We start from the raw sequence: 16,390 nt of genomic DNA, 5'->3' as shown, positions 1-16,390 counted from the left end.
CATCAACCTCTACGAATAAAGCAATAAGGCTATAAGCATTCTTTAACTGATTACCACAGTGATGCAAATTTGTCTCATTCCTCAAATGGCAGAAAATCTCCCATCCTTGACTCACAGATGCTTAAACAGACTACAATGAAGTCAAGTCACTAGATGAAACATAATATTGTTCTTATGCCCTTGCATTCACTCCTCGGTAAGTTTTTCCCAAATCTCATCCAGTATGACTTCTATCAAAGGACAATCAGCAAGATTCTAAATGGTAAAATATTAAAATCAAAACAAGTCTCTTCATTACTTTCATTTTGTCTTTTAAATTATCCATATTCAAATTATCTAAATCTATAATTTCTTCCCATGTAAGGTAAGGTATGTGAAAAAACACTCTTGATGGAAAAAAATAGAAGTCAGCACAACGGACTGGCACAGCTGATAGCACCATACATATCAGATTTTACCTTTCTGACTAATCGAAGTGCTTGTGTTCTTTCTACTTCATTACTCTGTTGTATGTCAATGCACCTAAAATAAGTCAAAAAACACATTTTGTTTATAACAACAGTAACTTTCACCTTAACTGTTAACAAGTCATGTTAATATTTATGCACATGAACAAACAGAAGAAAAAGAATTGACTTACTGTTTAAAAACTATGCATTTCAGCAAACGTACTCATTATGATAGGTCACTTAGCTTTGCTTTATTTTTTTTCAGTTATCCTCATTATAATTAAGTCAGTAGAATGTTCTCAAATATACAATGGCAAAGCATTTGTCTGAGCTAGCATTTGTCATTTGCAAATGAGACTAAACCAAGTATTTGTAATGATTCATATCAACACATTTTGTGAGTTCTCAGATTAGAAAAGCCTTTTGCTCAAACAAAATTAAACAGCACACTAAAATTATATGTGTATATCTGCAAACAAAAATTCACACACACCTCTATCAGTATATTGAATCCAAAAATTTTAATACAGAAGGCACTACCATTGCAAGTATTTACATCTATTCATCATGCTGATCTTACTGTCTCACTATTGGTTTGCCCTTTGGTATTATTCCGTTGTGTCATTGGTTATACTTAGACTACAAGTTCTTTGGCATGAACTACTTTTTAGCCCTGAATTTGTACTGCAGGTTCCAAAGCACTGTGATAATACAAAGAATTAAACAACTCACATACAACAACTTAAGACATGAAAATTATTGGTATTTCAATCTCATTAATTTATGATTAATGTCATTTATGATGGAAAAAATTCTTTAGATTACTCGTAGTATATCATGTATTAGGACAAAATTTTATTTGGATTAGATGTTGTGATGAAATAGACTTCTATTGAAGAAAAATGGCTTTTATAAAACTGCTTATTAAGAATGTAAGAAAATATGAAAACACTTTTCTCACCTGTCTCAACCGTGAAAAAGCAAGTGATTCACAACTGTGCAATTTAAAACATGAAGAAAGAGAAAAATTACCTGGCTATCAAATAATCCACTTTCAGCTTTAGCACCTTCTGGAGAATACTGGAGTCTCGAATAAGATAGCGGAGGGCTCGCAATCCTGCTGCTCGCACCTCTTTTGCCTCATTCAGTAAAGCTAACCTCAGACTAAAATGAAGAAAACAAGAGGGACAAATAACTAATAAGCAGTAGGTAGACTTCATCATCTGACATGCAGCTACTACCTACTCATTTGAGATACTTCCATGTGCAGCCTAGAAGCCTTGTCAGCAGATATAGATAATATACTGTGGGTTTCTGTGGCTGGGTTTGGTAGCAGAGGGACTACAGGGGTGGCTTCTGTTAGAAGCTGCCAGAAGCTTCCCCTGTCCCATGGAGCCAATTCCAGCCAGCTCCAGGATGGACTTCCGGCCGCTGGCCAAGGTCAAGCCAGTCAGGAGTAATAGTAATGCCTCTGTGATAACATATTGAAGAAAAGAAGATTGTTTCACAGAAGAAACTCCAGCCAGGGAAGAGCGGAGTGACAACATGGGAACAACAATGCACACGCCAAGGTCAGTGCAGAAGGAGGGGCAGGAGGTGCTCCAGGCACGGGAGCTGAGGCCCTGCAGCCCGTGGTGCAGACCATGGTGGAGCAGCTGTGCCCCTGCAGCCCATGGGGGACCATCGGGGTGCAGAGACCCACCTGCAGCCCATGGAGGAGCCCATGCATGTGGATGCATGAAGGAGGCTGTGACCCTGTGGGAGGCCCAAGATGGAGCAGGGTCCTGACAGGGACCTGAGGCCTGTGGAGAGGGAAGCCCACACTGGAGCAGGTTTTTCCCAGGTAGGACTTGCGGCCCCTGTGGGGGACCCACATCAGTACAGCTCATTTGTGAAGGACTGCACCCAACGGAGGAGTGACTCAGGGGACAGCAGTTTGGGAAGAACTGTTGCCTGAGGGATGAACTCACGCTGGAGAGGTCCATCAAGGACTGTCCCCATTGGAAGGACCCCACAGGATCAAGGGAAGGACTCCTCTCCCTGAGCAGTGGTAGAAACAACAACTGACCATAACTCCCATTCCCCATCCCCCTGCACCACTGGGGGGGGAGGAGGGAGAACATGGAAGGAAGGAGGGGTGGGGGGAAGGTGCTTTTAAGACTGTTTTATTTCTCACTCTTTGATTCTTATCCTGTTAGAATATCCCCATTTTGAGTCTGTTTTGCCCATGAAGGCAATCAGTAAGTGGCCTCTCACAGCTCTTAACTCATGAATCCTTCATTGCTTTTTTCTCCTCTCCTCTGTCCAGCTGCAGAGGGAGAGTGAGAAAGTGGCTTTAGCGGGTACCTTGCATCCGGCCAAGGTCAACCCGCTACATATACTAATCTGAAAAAGCCACAAACCATTTTTTTTCCCCAAAGAACAGCTTGTACATCCATAAAATGACACATGACCAAAACCTGTATGTGACTTGCTATTTGACAAAACAGCGGAGTACAATATTAGTCCAAGAAAATTAACAGGCTGAGTAAAGTAGGTAAGAAGAAATAAGATATGGAAGACCTCTAGAAATGGAGTTTGAAAGCAGTAAGTGGCACACTGTCCTTCTGAAGGCCCTCAAAAGATTCATCCCTCTTTCTTGACCACATGAAGGTGGGGGAGGGATCCTCAACCCCCCAGTGACATATTCTAGTAGGATTTTTCACTGTGCACCTAAGAATGTAAATACTTCAGCCAGTGAGACTGAATTTCTACTTATACTAATGGCTTATTTTTTTCTTATTCTAGGGTCATGATGTGTGGTAATCAGCTACTGGAAGGCAAAAAGTCTCTTGAGTCTGTTGGTGATTAATTGGCTACGTAAGTCACTGTAACAGAAGCCTAATTCCAGGTGATATCTACACAAAGTAGAAGGTCTGCAATGTCATATGCAGATAAAGATGAACTGATTATTACTTTCAGCACCAAGGAGGGAATTATTTTAGGAAGACCATCTTTTCTGTAACATGAAATAAGATTCTTTACATAAAAAGAGTGCCACTCTAAGCTGAGCTGTAAGCAAATAAGACACAGATTTTCAATATTGTGACATTAAGAAAAAGTATTCCTGTAAGAAAAAGTGTACTTGAGAAGATATTTATTTCCAAAGTTATTCAAGAAAAGCACGTAAGTAACTTCAGTTGTGCTGAGCAGATAATAGGTATTTTTTACATCAGACATTTTGCTTTATTTCTAGATTTGCATGTTTGAAGAGGTGAAAGTCTGAGGGATGAATATGTAAGAGTCAGTGGTATTTTTCCTGTTTGGACATCTACCTCACAGTTTACAACTGCTCTGGATATGCCAGTTTAAGACTCTTCAGCAGTTTCCTTTTAGGGCAGAAGTTACCCATTACTCATGCAAGTGGTGTTGTTGCTATCCATGTCATTTCTCATTAGGACAGGCAAAAATTAATTCTGGATCTTTTTCTTCCCCTCATCAAGTAGAGTACTTTACTTTTATATTTGAGAGGAAAATGTTTCTTGAATGGCAGACCAAAACAACCTTTAGACAAACAGTTCCTCAACAGAAATCAATGCTTTGAGAGCTTGTTCTACAACTCACAAGAGGAAGATATTCTTAATTTGTAGACCGAAATCAATCATAGAATCATAAAATGATCCCACTGCCACAGACAGGGATGCCTTCCACTAGCCCAGGTTGCTCAGAGCTCCATCCAGCCTGGCCTTGAACACTTCCAGGGATGGGGCATCTACAGTTTCCCCGGGAAACCTGTTCCAGGGCCTCACCACCCTCATAGCAAAGAACTTCCTCCTAATATCTAACCTAAACCTACTGCCCCTATCTGTCTGCATAAAAAAGTTCCTCTCAGTCTCTCTTGTAGGCTCCATTTAGGGACTGGATGACCACAATTAGGTCACCCCTAAGCCTTCTGTTTTCCAGGCTGAACAAAACCAATTCTCTCAGCCTCTCCTCGTAACAGAGGTGCTCTACCTCTCTAACCATTTTGGTGGCCCTCCTTTGGACTTGCTCCAACAGGATCAATGTCCTTCAGGTGCTGGGGACCCCAGAGTAGAGGGGAAGAACCATCTCGCTTGACCTGCTGGACACACTGCCTTGGATGCAGCCCAGGACACGGTTGGCTACCTGGGCTGCAAGACTGGACATGGGACTGCTGACTCATATCCAGCCTCTCACCAACCCACAAGGCTGCTCTCAATCAGCTCATGCCCCAGTCTGTACTGACAGCAGGGGTATTCTTGATATCAAGGATCACCAAGTCCAGTTCCTGGCCCTGCACAGGACAGCCCCAACAATCACACCATGTGAGAGCGTTGGCCAAATGCTTCTTGGACTCTGTCAGGTTTGGTGCTGTGACCACTTCTGCGGGGAGCCTGTTCCCATGCCCAACCACCTCTGGGTGAAGAACCTTCTCTGAATCTAAACTCCCCTGACACAGCTTTGTGCTGTTTGCTCGGGTCCTGTCACTGGTCAGCACAGAGAAGAGATCAGTGTCTGCCCCTCCACTTTCCCTTATGAGGAAAGTGTACACCAATTAAAGTGAAACCACTACAAAGGACAACACAATCATGAGATCCAACATTCAAAAGAATAAGCCACCAAAAAGGGATGTATCACTATATTTAAATATTGAGATATGTAATGAAAACAGTACAGCCAGCCAGAAAGATAAAGACACCAGTTCTATTTAGGAAAATTACTTACAATATTTCCATAAGCAATTACACAAGATTTCCCAACATTTTACCTAAAGAGTGATTAGCTTTTCTAAGCTTTTTTTCTTAAGTGAGATAACAAATTGAAAGAACACAAAAAATGTATTAAATACTAGATCTTGTTGTGGTTGTTTTTGCCACCACTGCTGAGCCTCAGGACAAATTTACCAATGTCTATGTGGAAACATGCACATCACTGGACTGTCAAAAACGGCCACAAAATAAACAGAAATTTCATTTAAGAGTATAAACACAGAGCAGTTTGGTAGCAGGGAAAGCAATGCTACAAAGACATACACATAACAAAATAACAAAATATTGATCTTTAAAATCCTGATTCTACATCAAGAGTATGCTCCATATTTTGTAGGTGTACATTTTTACTAAAAGTGCTTTCTGTAAGTACTGAAATATTTAGAGGTACTTTTACATATATGAGTAACATAATAAAGTAATGTATTTCTGATTTTACTCATTAAACTATTTGCATTGCAATGCTTACATTATGAAATTTCAAACACACTGTAAATACAAAATGCTAGCTCAAAAGCACAAATGAAGTTTATTGAATTGCACCAAAACAACTGAAGCTCCCTAGGACTGCTCTAGTGCTCCTTACTACTTACCATATTATGATGCTGTCATAGGTAAAACCTAGCTTTTCTTCAGCATGGCCAGTATTACAAAGAAGCTGGAAATAAAAGAAAATGCCTGTTATTTATAGCTTTTTAAAAATGACCGTGCAAAACTTCAGATTTTGGGAAATGTTTCCAAATAAACCTCAGAAATTTCATTCATAGCAATTAAAAAAGTACCAACTTCACACTTGTCTGAGAATTTCTGTTGTCCATATTCTGTTCCTATGCACATCAAACACTGAGACACAGTTGTGGCCTCTCATACAAAGAAAAGGTTGCACAGTTGTGTAAGCTGTGTACTGGTCAAGTTTTTAAGCTCCAGATTGCTGGCTGGGCAACTGGTAACCTGAGCAGAGATAAAAAATGACTGAAGTCACAGCACATCTGGATCCAAGCAGGCTCAGGTGAGGATTTTGAAGCAAAGACTGACACAGATGGTCCAATGCCATGTTTTGCCACAGTAGCAGAGGTGTACAAAACATCAGAAGGCATTGCCAAGTGTTCTGTAACTGGCATTTGGTCTTGGACTGTCATCCATTGCACAGAACTCCTAACTCCAGAAAATCAGTGCGAAGGTTGAATTTATGTACACAAAAAGACAGCAGTAAATTATCACAAACTCTGAACATTTCAACCATATCTATTAATTTTGAACACAAAAAATTTTTAAGTGCAGGTTTTAAGTCTGAAACCAACCTCAAAAGGAGCAATCTAGTGCATGCCAATGTTTTAGCCTCTTGAGGAAAGGAAAATCTGTTCTGTGAGAAGAGGTGATGCTATCCTCCTTTGCAAGAACGGCAAAGAAATTCCTAGTCATCTCACCACCTCCTAGCTAAAATTATAAAATACTATCATGCCCAAATCCCAAAGCACTTTTCCAAGCACTTCCAAAAACTCAAGTGACTAATACTGATTGCAATAGCTTTGCACTTTGTCCTCTGTTTTCAAAACAGGCATGTGTTCAGTTCTAAGTCAGTATTAAGTTTCTCCTCAGTGAGGTATTCAGGAAGTGTTTGTGCTAACTAGTCAAAAGCTCTGCTCTAAAAGTACTATAATATATCACACTGTGGGACACTCTTTTTACTGCTAACAATAAGAAATTTATAATAAACAAAACGAACAGCTAAGTTAAGGCTACTGTAATTTAAAATATTTACTATGTCCCATGCTCCAGTTCTATACTGTTCACCGCTAACTGAAAAAAACAGCATATTGCACACAAACTCTGCTTTTAAGTAAACCCATTTTATTAGCATGACCATTTAGACTCAAACAATACTTACGTTTATGCTCAAAAAGTACAAGGATCACATTACATTTTATGAAATTGTATGCATAGTTATAATTGTGATATCCAAAGCTGTTAATGAGAGATTATTAAATTGGCCTGGATCAGCTCCGCGTTTGGGCTCAAATAATCTAAGTTAATTGAAGTATTTTGGATTTTGCACTTTTCTTAACCAAAGATGATTATAAAACATAGGGAAAGTTTTTACATAACCTCTTTTTCCCCACCTTTCAAATTTAAGTGATAATAAAACTAGACAATTGATGCATTAACTGGTTATGACAGCCTGCCACTTCCTAACATCAATCTATTTTTGTGCCATGTTGTTAGACTGCCTAAGGCCACCACTGCTGCTCTAGCATTTCTATTGACATCTTATGAACTGTAAAAACTGGCTGGCAGAGTGTAGGCAAAACAGTGTGAGAAGGTAGCGAGTAAAAACAGTTCATTGTTCAGTTTCAGACAATTACATCAGTAGTTGTTTAGACTAATCATTTATACATGTAAACCTCTCCCCAGCATTCCACCCCAGACACAAATGAGAAATCCTAATTTAACATACCAGATTATCCTCAACAGTCTATTTTTCCTATTTAAAAAAACCCCACAGAATTGTAATTCTGATGTAGGAAAAAAACATTTTTTAAAAAGTTGCTATGTGTGCATCAGTGCATTTCTGAATCTGCTCTCCTAGCATCACACTCACCATTGGTTTGCATCTTGAGCAGTCCTGAGACGAAACTAAAGCAGCTGATGTGTTCAAGGAACCCACTTAACCTGCTGCAACTGCTAAAGAGCATTCAGTTTACTAGACCAGTTCTAGTCTAGTTGTTGTTCTCAGCAAATATGTATACTGTGGTTATTAGCTCCTCAACACCAACTGTTTTCATCTCTCTATGTGTTCCCACTGCACACACTTTCACTGATGCAGAAAAAAAATCAGACCTAATCTTGAAATTCCAAAACAGTTAGACCTGACAAGTTAAAATTTTCATCAAGTTTAGCCGCTGTGCAGATATATATTTCTGACTTTGATGGAAGTTATTATAGAGGTGTTTGCTAGTGTCTGTGCATAAATGCAAAATATTTCTCATAGAGAATGAACTGGTAAAATTGGCTAAAGAAAAATATGTAGGTTAGCTACTGTAGCTACTCGTTTCTTCTCACTTCAATGGGCCACCAATACTTATGCATTAGCTTTCTTTACAATTTATACAAGGTAGTGTGCAAACAGGATTTCCAGATAAAAAAGAATCTAAAAGATTGACAGCAAGATCAGAATTCAAAAATGTTTCAGTGACTTAAAAGGAGTGACCAAACTCAAGAAAAAAATTCAATTAAATAAAAGGAAGAGTGTATCACATCCTTCAGGGTACCACACATTAATGGATGCATAAGAAATTAAAAGAGTCCAGTAGAGAAACAGTAGATGTCCAGAAAACATTCATAAAGTTAATTTAAGAGAAAAAAGGAGATTTATGTTTGGGAATACTAATAGGACTGCACTATGATTGAGATTAAGAGACTTTGTTTTCCCCATTTGACAGGCTGCTCTCAAAACCATAAGAACAAAATTTTGTGTGCCACATTTTAAGAGCAGATAAAGAGGGAAAGTGCACTCAAAACTAAATTTGGTTTATTTAGTCCAGGAAAAAAAGAAAGGTAAAGCCAGACTGCTGTATGTTTGAAAGCGGAAAAGTCATGGAAGCTGTCATGAAGAAGATACCCTTCTGCTGGTCTTAATGCTTTGGGTGTTGCTGAGTTATAAATGTCTGGGCTTAAAGACATGAAAAACTTTGCCACTTTCTTCTCATTTCACCTTCAAACAACATTAAGCAGATCAAAGATTGTGGCTGAAGTGTAGTGATATTTGTAGAGGCTGAATTCCTGACAAAACTAAGTAACCGTCCTATGTTTGACTGTAACATACATAACATTGCAGCATAAGTTTGTAGGCAACCAGTACCAGAATACTAAAATCTACCTTTAGCCATACACTGACATATTTCATTAAAATAGCAATATCATACTTGGAATTATGCAATTCTCTATATTTTTATATTTCTTATATTTTTCCATACATAGATCTTATATATAAAATATATTTTTATACACACTGTAAATTTTATATATTTTTATATATACATATATAGAAACAAAACTAGAGTATACTTTGCAACTTAAAAGTGCCAATGAGTCAACCTTAAAATTAAAATTTTGTGATATAACAGACAATGAATAGGCACAGCAAAGACTCTTTGAGGGTGAGATTTAATATTGGGACAAAATGGTACTTACACTAGGTCAGAGAGTGACTAACTTACAGTGAAGGTTTTTTTCATGTTTACTGTCAGCTATGAGTTTTTCATGCTACTCAGATGAGTCATAGTAATATGAGTAACATATCAACATGTCTTGGAAACGGTAGCTCAGAACAACAAAACCACAGGAGGTCAACAGCTCATACAAGGGGAGTGCACACTGAGCCCATTCAATTTCATATTTAGAATAGCCACAGCAATTACTAGGTAAAAATATTACATTATTCTATGCATCCAAAATGTAATTATTGCACTGTAACTTTGGAAATACAGTTTGAACCACCGCTGGTAATATTTATGAGGAGACTACTTTGTAGATCCCAGTCTTAAGAGAAGCCCCTACTGAAATTGTGGACTCTAGATTTAGACACATACTCTCTCCAGGTTTTTCACAGCCAAATGTCCCTAAGCACACGTTCTGTTCCAATTTGCTACATCATCACAACATTTCACATTTTGCCAACAATGGTTTATCTACTTGGATGAATGTTACAGTCTGCATATACATTCAGATTCTAACATACTTAGATTTTGCAAAATCTAAGACTCTAAAATCACAGACTACAATCAAGACACGATTCGTGAAAGCCTCTATGGCCATATCCATATCCAAGGTACTCAATCTATGTTACAGTGAAAGCCTGCAGCATGGTTAAAAGCCAAGAGATATAGAGAGTAGAACAGTAGAGCTTCATTAAATAATGACAGAATTAGTTCCGAGCAGATTGAAAACATAATTTTCCAAATCACTGTATCACTGATGCTATTCAATTGCTAAGTTTAAGCTAAAGTGAATTAAGTTTGATTTTTGTCCTTTAAGAAGCGCCTTCCTTTTTGAAAGAAAAACAGAAATCCCTACATTGTCTGTGGATTTTTTCCCTCAGTTCATTAGTAAAATACCCTTTTAGTTTTACAATGGTATAAAGGATCTCTCAGAGGCTCCCAGTCGGATAAACCTCCTATAATACAGGATTATAAATAAATACTTCAACTCACAAAGATATTTTCCACTAGGTAATTGCAATTGTACTGTTTCTTCCGGTTTTCAGTGATTTATCACTTACTGCTTTTCATGGGGGTGGGGAAAACCCCCAAGAAGTAACCATGATGTTTTGGTATTAATCAGCAGAAGCTGGGAAACTTCAAGGCTCTTGCCCTACGTAGGTGGCCATATAAATGAAAGATGGGTAATCCTACTCAGCTTACTGAAGCTAAAAGCACATACCAAGCTTGTGAACTGCTATGACAACTGAAAGTGTCACCGATCATTTACCAGAGGTCAAGTTCTCAAACAGTTTTCAGGTCAGAATTTAGGTTAGCTTAAATAGCGATACAGGTAGTTTGAAAGGAATATAGATTGAGATAATGCAAGTTTTTGCCCAAAAAATTGCAACTCCACTTACTAGGTGGACAAACAGCAGGGGAGGAGTCTGCTGTCATTCAAAGCAGCTAAGATTTCTGAGTCTGCCACTGCTGCAATTCAGAACTAAACACACCTTTCCATAGCCCGTGCATCACCAGACTGGGAATGCTAATTTCTTGGATCAGAAAACTTAAAACACCTGTTGGACAAGAACAACCTACGTTCTGCAGTCAAAGAGCCAAGAACATGAACATCAATTACTTAGCTAAGTAGTAGTAATAGCTAAAACCTGATGAATGAAATGTAAGTTTTTGTAAAATATCATGCATACAGCATACTTTGCACAGTAATAACGGTATTGTGGAGACGTGAAAGTCACTAGTTAACTAGTTAACTAGTTTTGAAGGCAAATAAAAATGAAAAGGGATTTATATCACCTACGCACAAAGTATCTGCTTTACAGTATCATTCTTGCATATGAAGTAATAAATCCTGTTGACTGCTGATCACCATTATTTAAAAAAATTTTAAAAAAAATTAAAAAAAATTTAATCAAAGTATTTAACTTCTGCATAAAATCCCGGAGTCTAGTTCAGTACTAATTCAGTAACTTTTAAAGTATGAATACTTTCCTTCTCCTCAAATAAAGGGAGGTGAGGGGAACAAACCTCACCTTAAAAATCCCACCCTCTTTCAAGTAAAGAGACCTAAATCTAAGGCACCTCAGACATCTTTAAATTAATTCAAAATTTGGTATCTATTATGATCCCTACCAGGAAACTCCATGTTAACTTCCATCACTTGTTTCCACATGATATGAACATTTTGCTTCCCCTGACCAAAGAACTAGAACAGCCAGATTTTCAGTCTTTGAAGGAAAATATGACTACTGCAGACATTTTCTCTTAAGTATAAGAGAAAATTCCTAGTAAGAGAGTTAAACTTAATCGATTTTCCATATTATTTCATCTAAAATATGCTATTAAAAATTTTCAAAGGTCCCTCCCCCGTCCATAGTACAAATATGCTAGATAAAAACTAGCCCTTCAAAAATGGATTATAAAATGCAAGAATTTACAAACAAATCAAGTTCACCTTCAATTCCAAGACAGGACACAAACATCCTCAGCTCTTAGCACATCAACCTTACACTTTTGTCTCGCAAAGGGGGAACTGAGACTATACTAGTCCAGGGTAGAAGAACAGAGTGCAAAAAGGAAATAAAACCATTTCCCTCAAGCTCCAGGCTTTCACTTTTAACCACTGGAATGAAAGACACAGAATTGTTCCAACCACAAGGCAGACAATACAGTACAACTTGCCACTTTTATTCTATTCTCATAACTGTATTTACAGTTCAAACAGAAATAGTGTTCAAACAGAACAAGTGTTAAATATTAAACACAGTAGTATGATTCTCTTATACAGGGTCACTCTGATTTAGGATAAAAACCAGGTTATGAACTACAGTCTCCACCTTCAAAGGTATATTTCATTTTAGGAAGCTGCTTCTCACAAACTCATGATTTCCTGCCAGTCTTAAGTCCAATTTATGAAAAACTTCCCTGCATTTCTGTAAGTGTTTTCCATTTTTAATGGAAAATTCTTCAAATATTCAATTGTGGAATTATTCAGTTTTTCCAAACTATCTTCTAAAAAGAATTTTTGGTTCCTCTTTCAATTACAGTATGCTTATTTACTAATTTACCAGTTATGGGTGATTAACATCTGATTTTCAATAGCAGAATTTACATTGTTTTAAGATCCATAGTTTCAAATATTGACTTTCCATTAGGAATTGTGCATCTGCAAACCTAATCCAGTTCTTTAACACAACTAGAGAATATGGAAGCATTCACATTCAAAAGTTTCCAGATTATCACAAAAGGGAAACACAGCTATGCGTCAGACTTTTCTAGCAGCATAAAGGGTTTTCTTGCAACACAGTTTGGAATCCCAGTGAAAACAGCAGCATTCTGTCAATGGGTGATGCCTGACAGACACAAGGCAATGACCCAAAGAAAAGATTTCAGTCTAAGTTCAGTTCCTCAGTGAATGCTGTGCACCTACACATGCTCTGAACCAACCCAGAAAATAGCATTTACACATTTGCTATTAATGCATTAGAAGATACATTTATTTTTTATTGTGATTTTGTTCCCAATACTCACCCACCAGCTAAAAGAATGTCATACACTACCGCTGAAGTTGTTAATCTTACAAGGAGTCCTTTTAATAGCCAAAATGCATGAGTCCTCCCCACTCACCATATTCAATCAGTTTACATCCAGAAAGTTTGGCATTTCACATTTTTGATTTAATTCTGTGGCACAAGAACTAATCTTTAGCTCTATTTATGCAACTTAACCCATTAATTGGGAGGTATTTCAATCTTCTAAGCACTAAAATACTACAAAAATTCAGCCAGCAGAACATGTACTCAAACTTTAGTATAACTCTCCATTCACATATATTCCTGTCTTTATTTGATACCTTCTTCTCCCATAGTATGTATGCAGACCTCAAGTACTGTTCCATGATACTAAGTGATTTCATTAATCTCCCAGCCAATGTCTGAGAGTAAATACAAAATATTTTGCCTGTAGGATTACTAGTTTTATGACATCATTTGAGCTCTTACCTTAGTAAAATTATTCAAGTGACCTAGTTTTCTCATATTTGACACGCCTTGTAATTTGGCCACATTTTGGAGAATCTCTCTCATATTATCACAGGGGTCTGCAAAAGAAAACAGGTTATTAGCAGATACAGTAAAAAAAAACAAACACAAACCCCCAAAAAACCCCTAAACATGTGTTCAACATGCAGTTTCATAAATATAATAGGTGCTCTCTCGGCCTCAGTTAGGGATACAGAGCATTTTTGCTCCAAGGAGCATTAATTTGATTTATGCTTGGAACCAAAAGCGGGCATACCTGCGTTCCGGAAAATAAATGCTAAAGGCCATGGAGGAGAGATACTCTTATTTTAAAGCAGATTTTAATCAGTATTTTAGATTTACAGCTGACAAAGAAATCCATTTAGTGTCTGAAACTCCAATCCGTACATCTCATAAGTGAACAACTTTATCCTTAATCCCCTTGCAATTGAAAGACAAGATGTAAGCTTAAAGACGGAAGGAAAAGGACCGTATGTTACTGACACATCACATTATTTCTTTTTTTCCAGACAAAGGGCTGGAATTTTGTAAACATGGGCCTCTTTTCTGCTCTCCCTATTACTTTCCACAATGACCCTAAACTTTAAATAGAGGGCCAGACCTTTCCAGTGACATGGGAAGTGAACTACAAGGTAAACAGAGAGGCTAGGAATGTCTTCTCCTTTCTTCCTAAGAGTCCACCATCCCAACAAACAAACAAAACCCCACAAACCAGAATTCAGACACCAGTTGACGACCCCGCATTCTGCTGGAAAACAGAAAAGGGACTATGATAGTGAGAAGAGACAATATTGTTCCACTTTTGGGACTGAGGTTGGAAGATTAGGCAGAATGGAACAAGCAGAATGGGGCTGGGTACACAGGGAGCTCCTGTAACAGAAACTGCAGTAAGCTCTGCACATCATGGTACTGCAACAGGGCAGTTTTCAAAGGGAGATATATTTGGCTGCAGGATTCTCATGCAGTCTTGGTTTAGACACTGAGGATAGGTATTACAACAATACTATCAGCAGCTTGAAATAAATGAAATACCAAGGTTATGCTGGAAATGTAAACTAGTGAAAGTAGTACCTCACCAAAAAAAAAAGAAATAATTGTGTTACATAAATTGAAGCCTTCAGAAAACACCTGAAGAGTCCAAACATCAGACACCTGGAATGCAGGACAGAGAAGGATTTTTGTGTGTGGTGCCCCACGCTAGCTTCAGCAAGAGAAACTTGCCTCCTACTGCAGAATGAACAGCTGGAGTTGAATTCGTGGCACATACATAGTCTTTTATTTTCCTGTTCTTCCTGAAGATGTACTTGTATATTTTTCATTATACAAAGGAAATGGAAACGTAAAGAAAGCATCGTCACCACCTCTCTATAAACCAAGCTTTTATATCACTTGTAGTTTAAAATCTTAAACCAACAGATCTACAAAGCAAACATAACTAGCAATCTTGTCAGGATATATCCAGAACATATTTGGAAAGACAAGATCATGTACTTGAACCACTATCAGGCATCAAGACAGCATTTAAAGATTATGACATCTACAAGTAGGCACCCGAATTAAGGTGTACAAACCTGTTAATCCACTGTAGCCAATGAATATCTTGTCTATCAGCCAATGAAGTCAAAAGCAATTAGCCTGATGAGCTGCTAGATGCCTACTCAAGGCTAAGTTGAATCAATTGTATTGACTATACCGTTTAATGAAACTTTAGTACATGTAGAGACATGCTACTGTCACACCATATAATTCTGGCAATTTTCAGACAAAGGATCAGTGAGATTTTGGGAAGGCAAATACGTTCTTAGATTTGGGCATCAATTTCTGCTACCACCAGCTTGATGTGAAATATCCTTTTCCACAGATCTAATGACAGCATAAGCAAAGTCAACAATCAGATACTCAAGTACAGACACACTTGCACTGCTGAACAGTAAGCATAGTAAAACCAAACATCCAATAACTCTGAATTTAAATTGGAATATGGGCATGCACATCTTTGAACCACCTCCAATCCAGAAAAAAATTAAAAAAATCTTTGATACGATCACAGAAATTAGACACAGTAAGACTTTTACGAGATCTTAAGTTTAGGATTCCTCTGAATAGTTTGCTTTTCCAGGGCTTAATTCTGTTTAAGAGGTTTGCAACAGCTCAAGCCATAGGATCATAGAATAGTTTGGGTTGGAAAGTACCTTAAAGATCATCTAGTTCTAAGTCCTCTGTCATATGGGCAGGGAACCTTTCACTAGACCAGTTTGCTCAGACCTCCATCCAACCTGGCCTTTAACAGTTCCAAGGATAGGGCACACTGAAAACAAGTAGTTAAGCATAGTTATGGCACCACAAATAGTTTATATCATAGTCCCTGATTTCAGGGGTACATAACAGGAGAGGAAAATAACTTTTTCATAATTTGGCTTCTCTGAAAATACAGTTTGGCTGACATTTATACTTTGGTCTGCCTTGGGTAACGTGTGGGAATTTCCCTGGCTCACATCACTTTTGGACCTGTAACATACCCCTTTACACCACAACAAAGATCCCAGGTGAGCAGTCTTAGAGCTTTCCAGAGTTTTCTACTTCAGATCCCTGGAGAACAAGCAGCAAAAGTAACTTTCCAAAATGCCTGCAAGTATGTTTAAAAGTTTTATTTCTGAAAGTGCAGATAGCTACATGAGCACGGTAAGCCGTAAACCAGTAAACCTCTATCAAAACTAAGTTTGCTGTATGGACAGGAAAGACCATGAGAGTAGCCCAGAAAACCTCTTGCACTTCAGTGGCAATCAATATTCCTATTCCGCTATCTGAGAAAGCAGGTACTAATTCAGAAGTGCGTGAGTTGCGCTGCCTTGGAGAAAGGCAGTCAATTTGGATGTGAAGAAACCAGGACACAATGATACTACAATTTCCCACAT

General features: G+C 38.0%; 1 protein-coding gene across 1 annotated transcript in view; it reads right to left on the bottom strand.

Annotated features, from left to right (window-relative positions):
• RICTOR (RPTOR independent companion of MTOR complex 2) overlaps positions 1-16,390 on the bottom strand; it is a 76,194-nt gene that overhangs the window by 46,288 nt on the left and 13,516 nt on the right. Inside the window, exons 3-6 of the mRNA XM_064641604.1 lie at positions 13,437-13,534; positions 5,812-5,876; positions 1,482-1,613; positions 459-522 (exon numbers count right to left, since the gene is read on the bottom strand). Coding sequence (XP_064497674.1) covers positions 459-522; positions 1,482-1,613; positions 5,812-5,876; positions 13,437-13,534 — 359 coding nt within the window. The remainder of the gene's footprint in view (positions 1-458; positions 523-1,481; positions 1,614-5,811; positions 5,877-13,436; positions 13,535-16,390) is intronic.

Source organism: Pseudopipra pipra, chromosome Z (assembly GCF_036250125.1).
Source record: "Pseudopipra pipra isolate bDixPip1 chromosome Z, bDixPip1.hap1, whole genome shotgun sequence".
NCBI classification, from domain to species: Eukaryota; Metazoa; Chordata; class Aves; order Passeriformes; family Pipridae; genus Pseudopipra; species Pseudopipra pipra.
The sequence above is the reverse complement of the archived record's forward strand: the minus strand, read 5'-3'. Positions and strand labels throughout refer to the sequence as shown.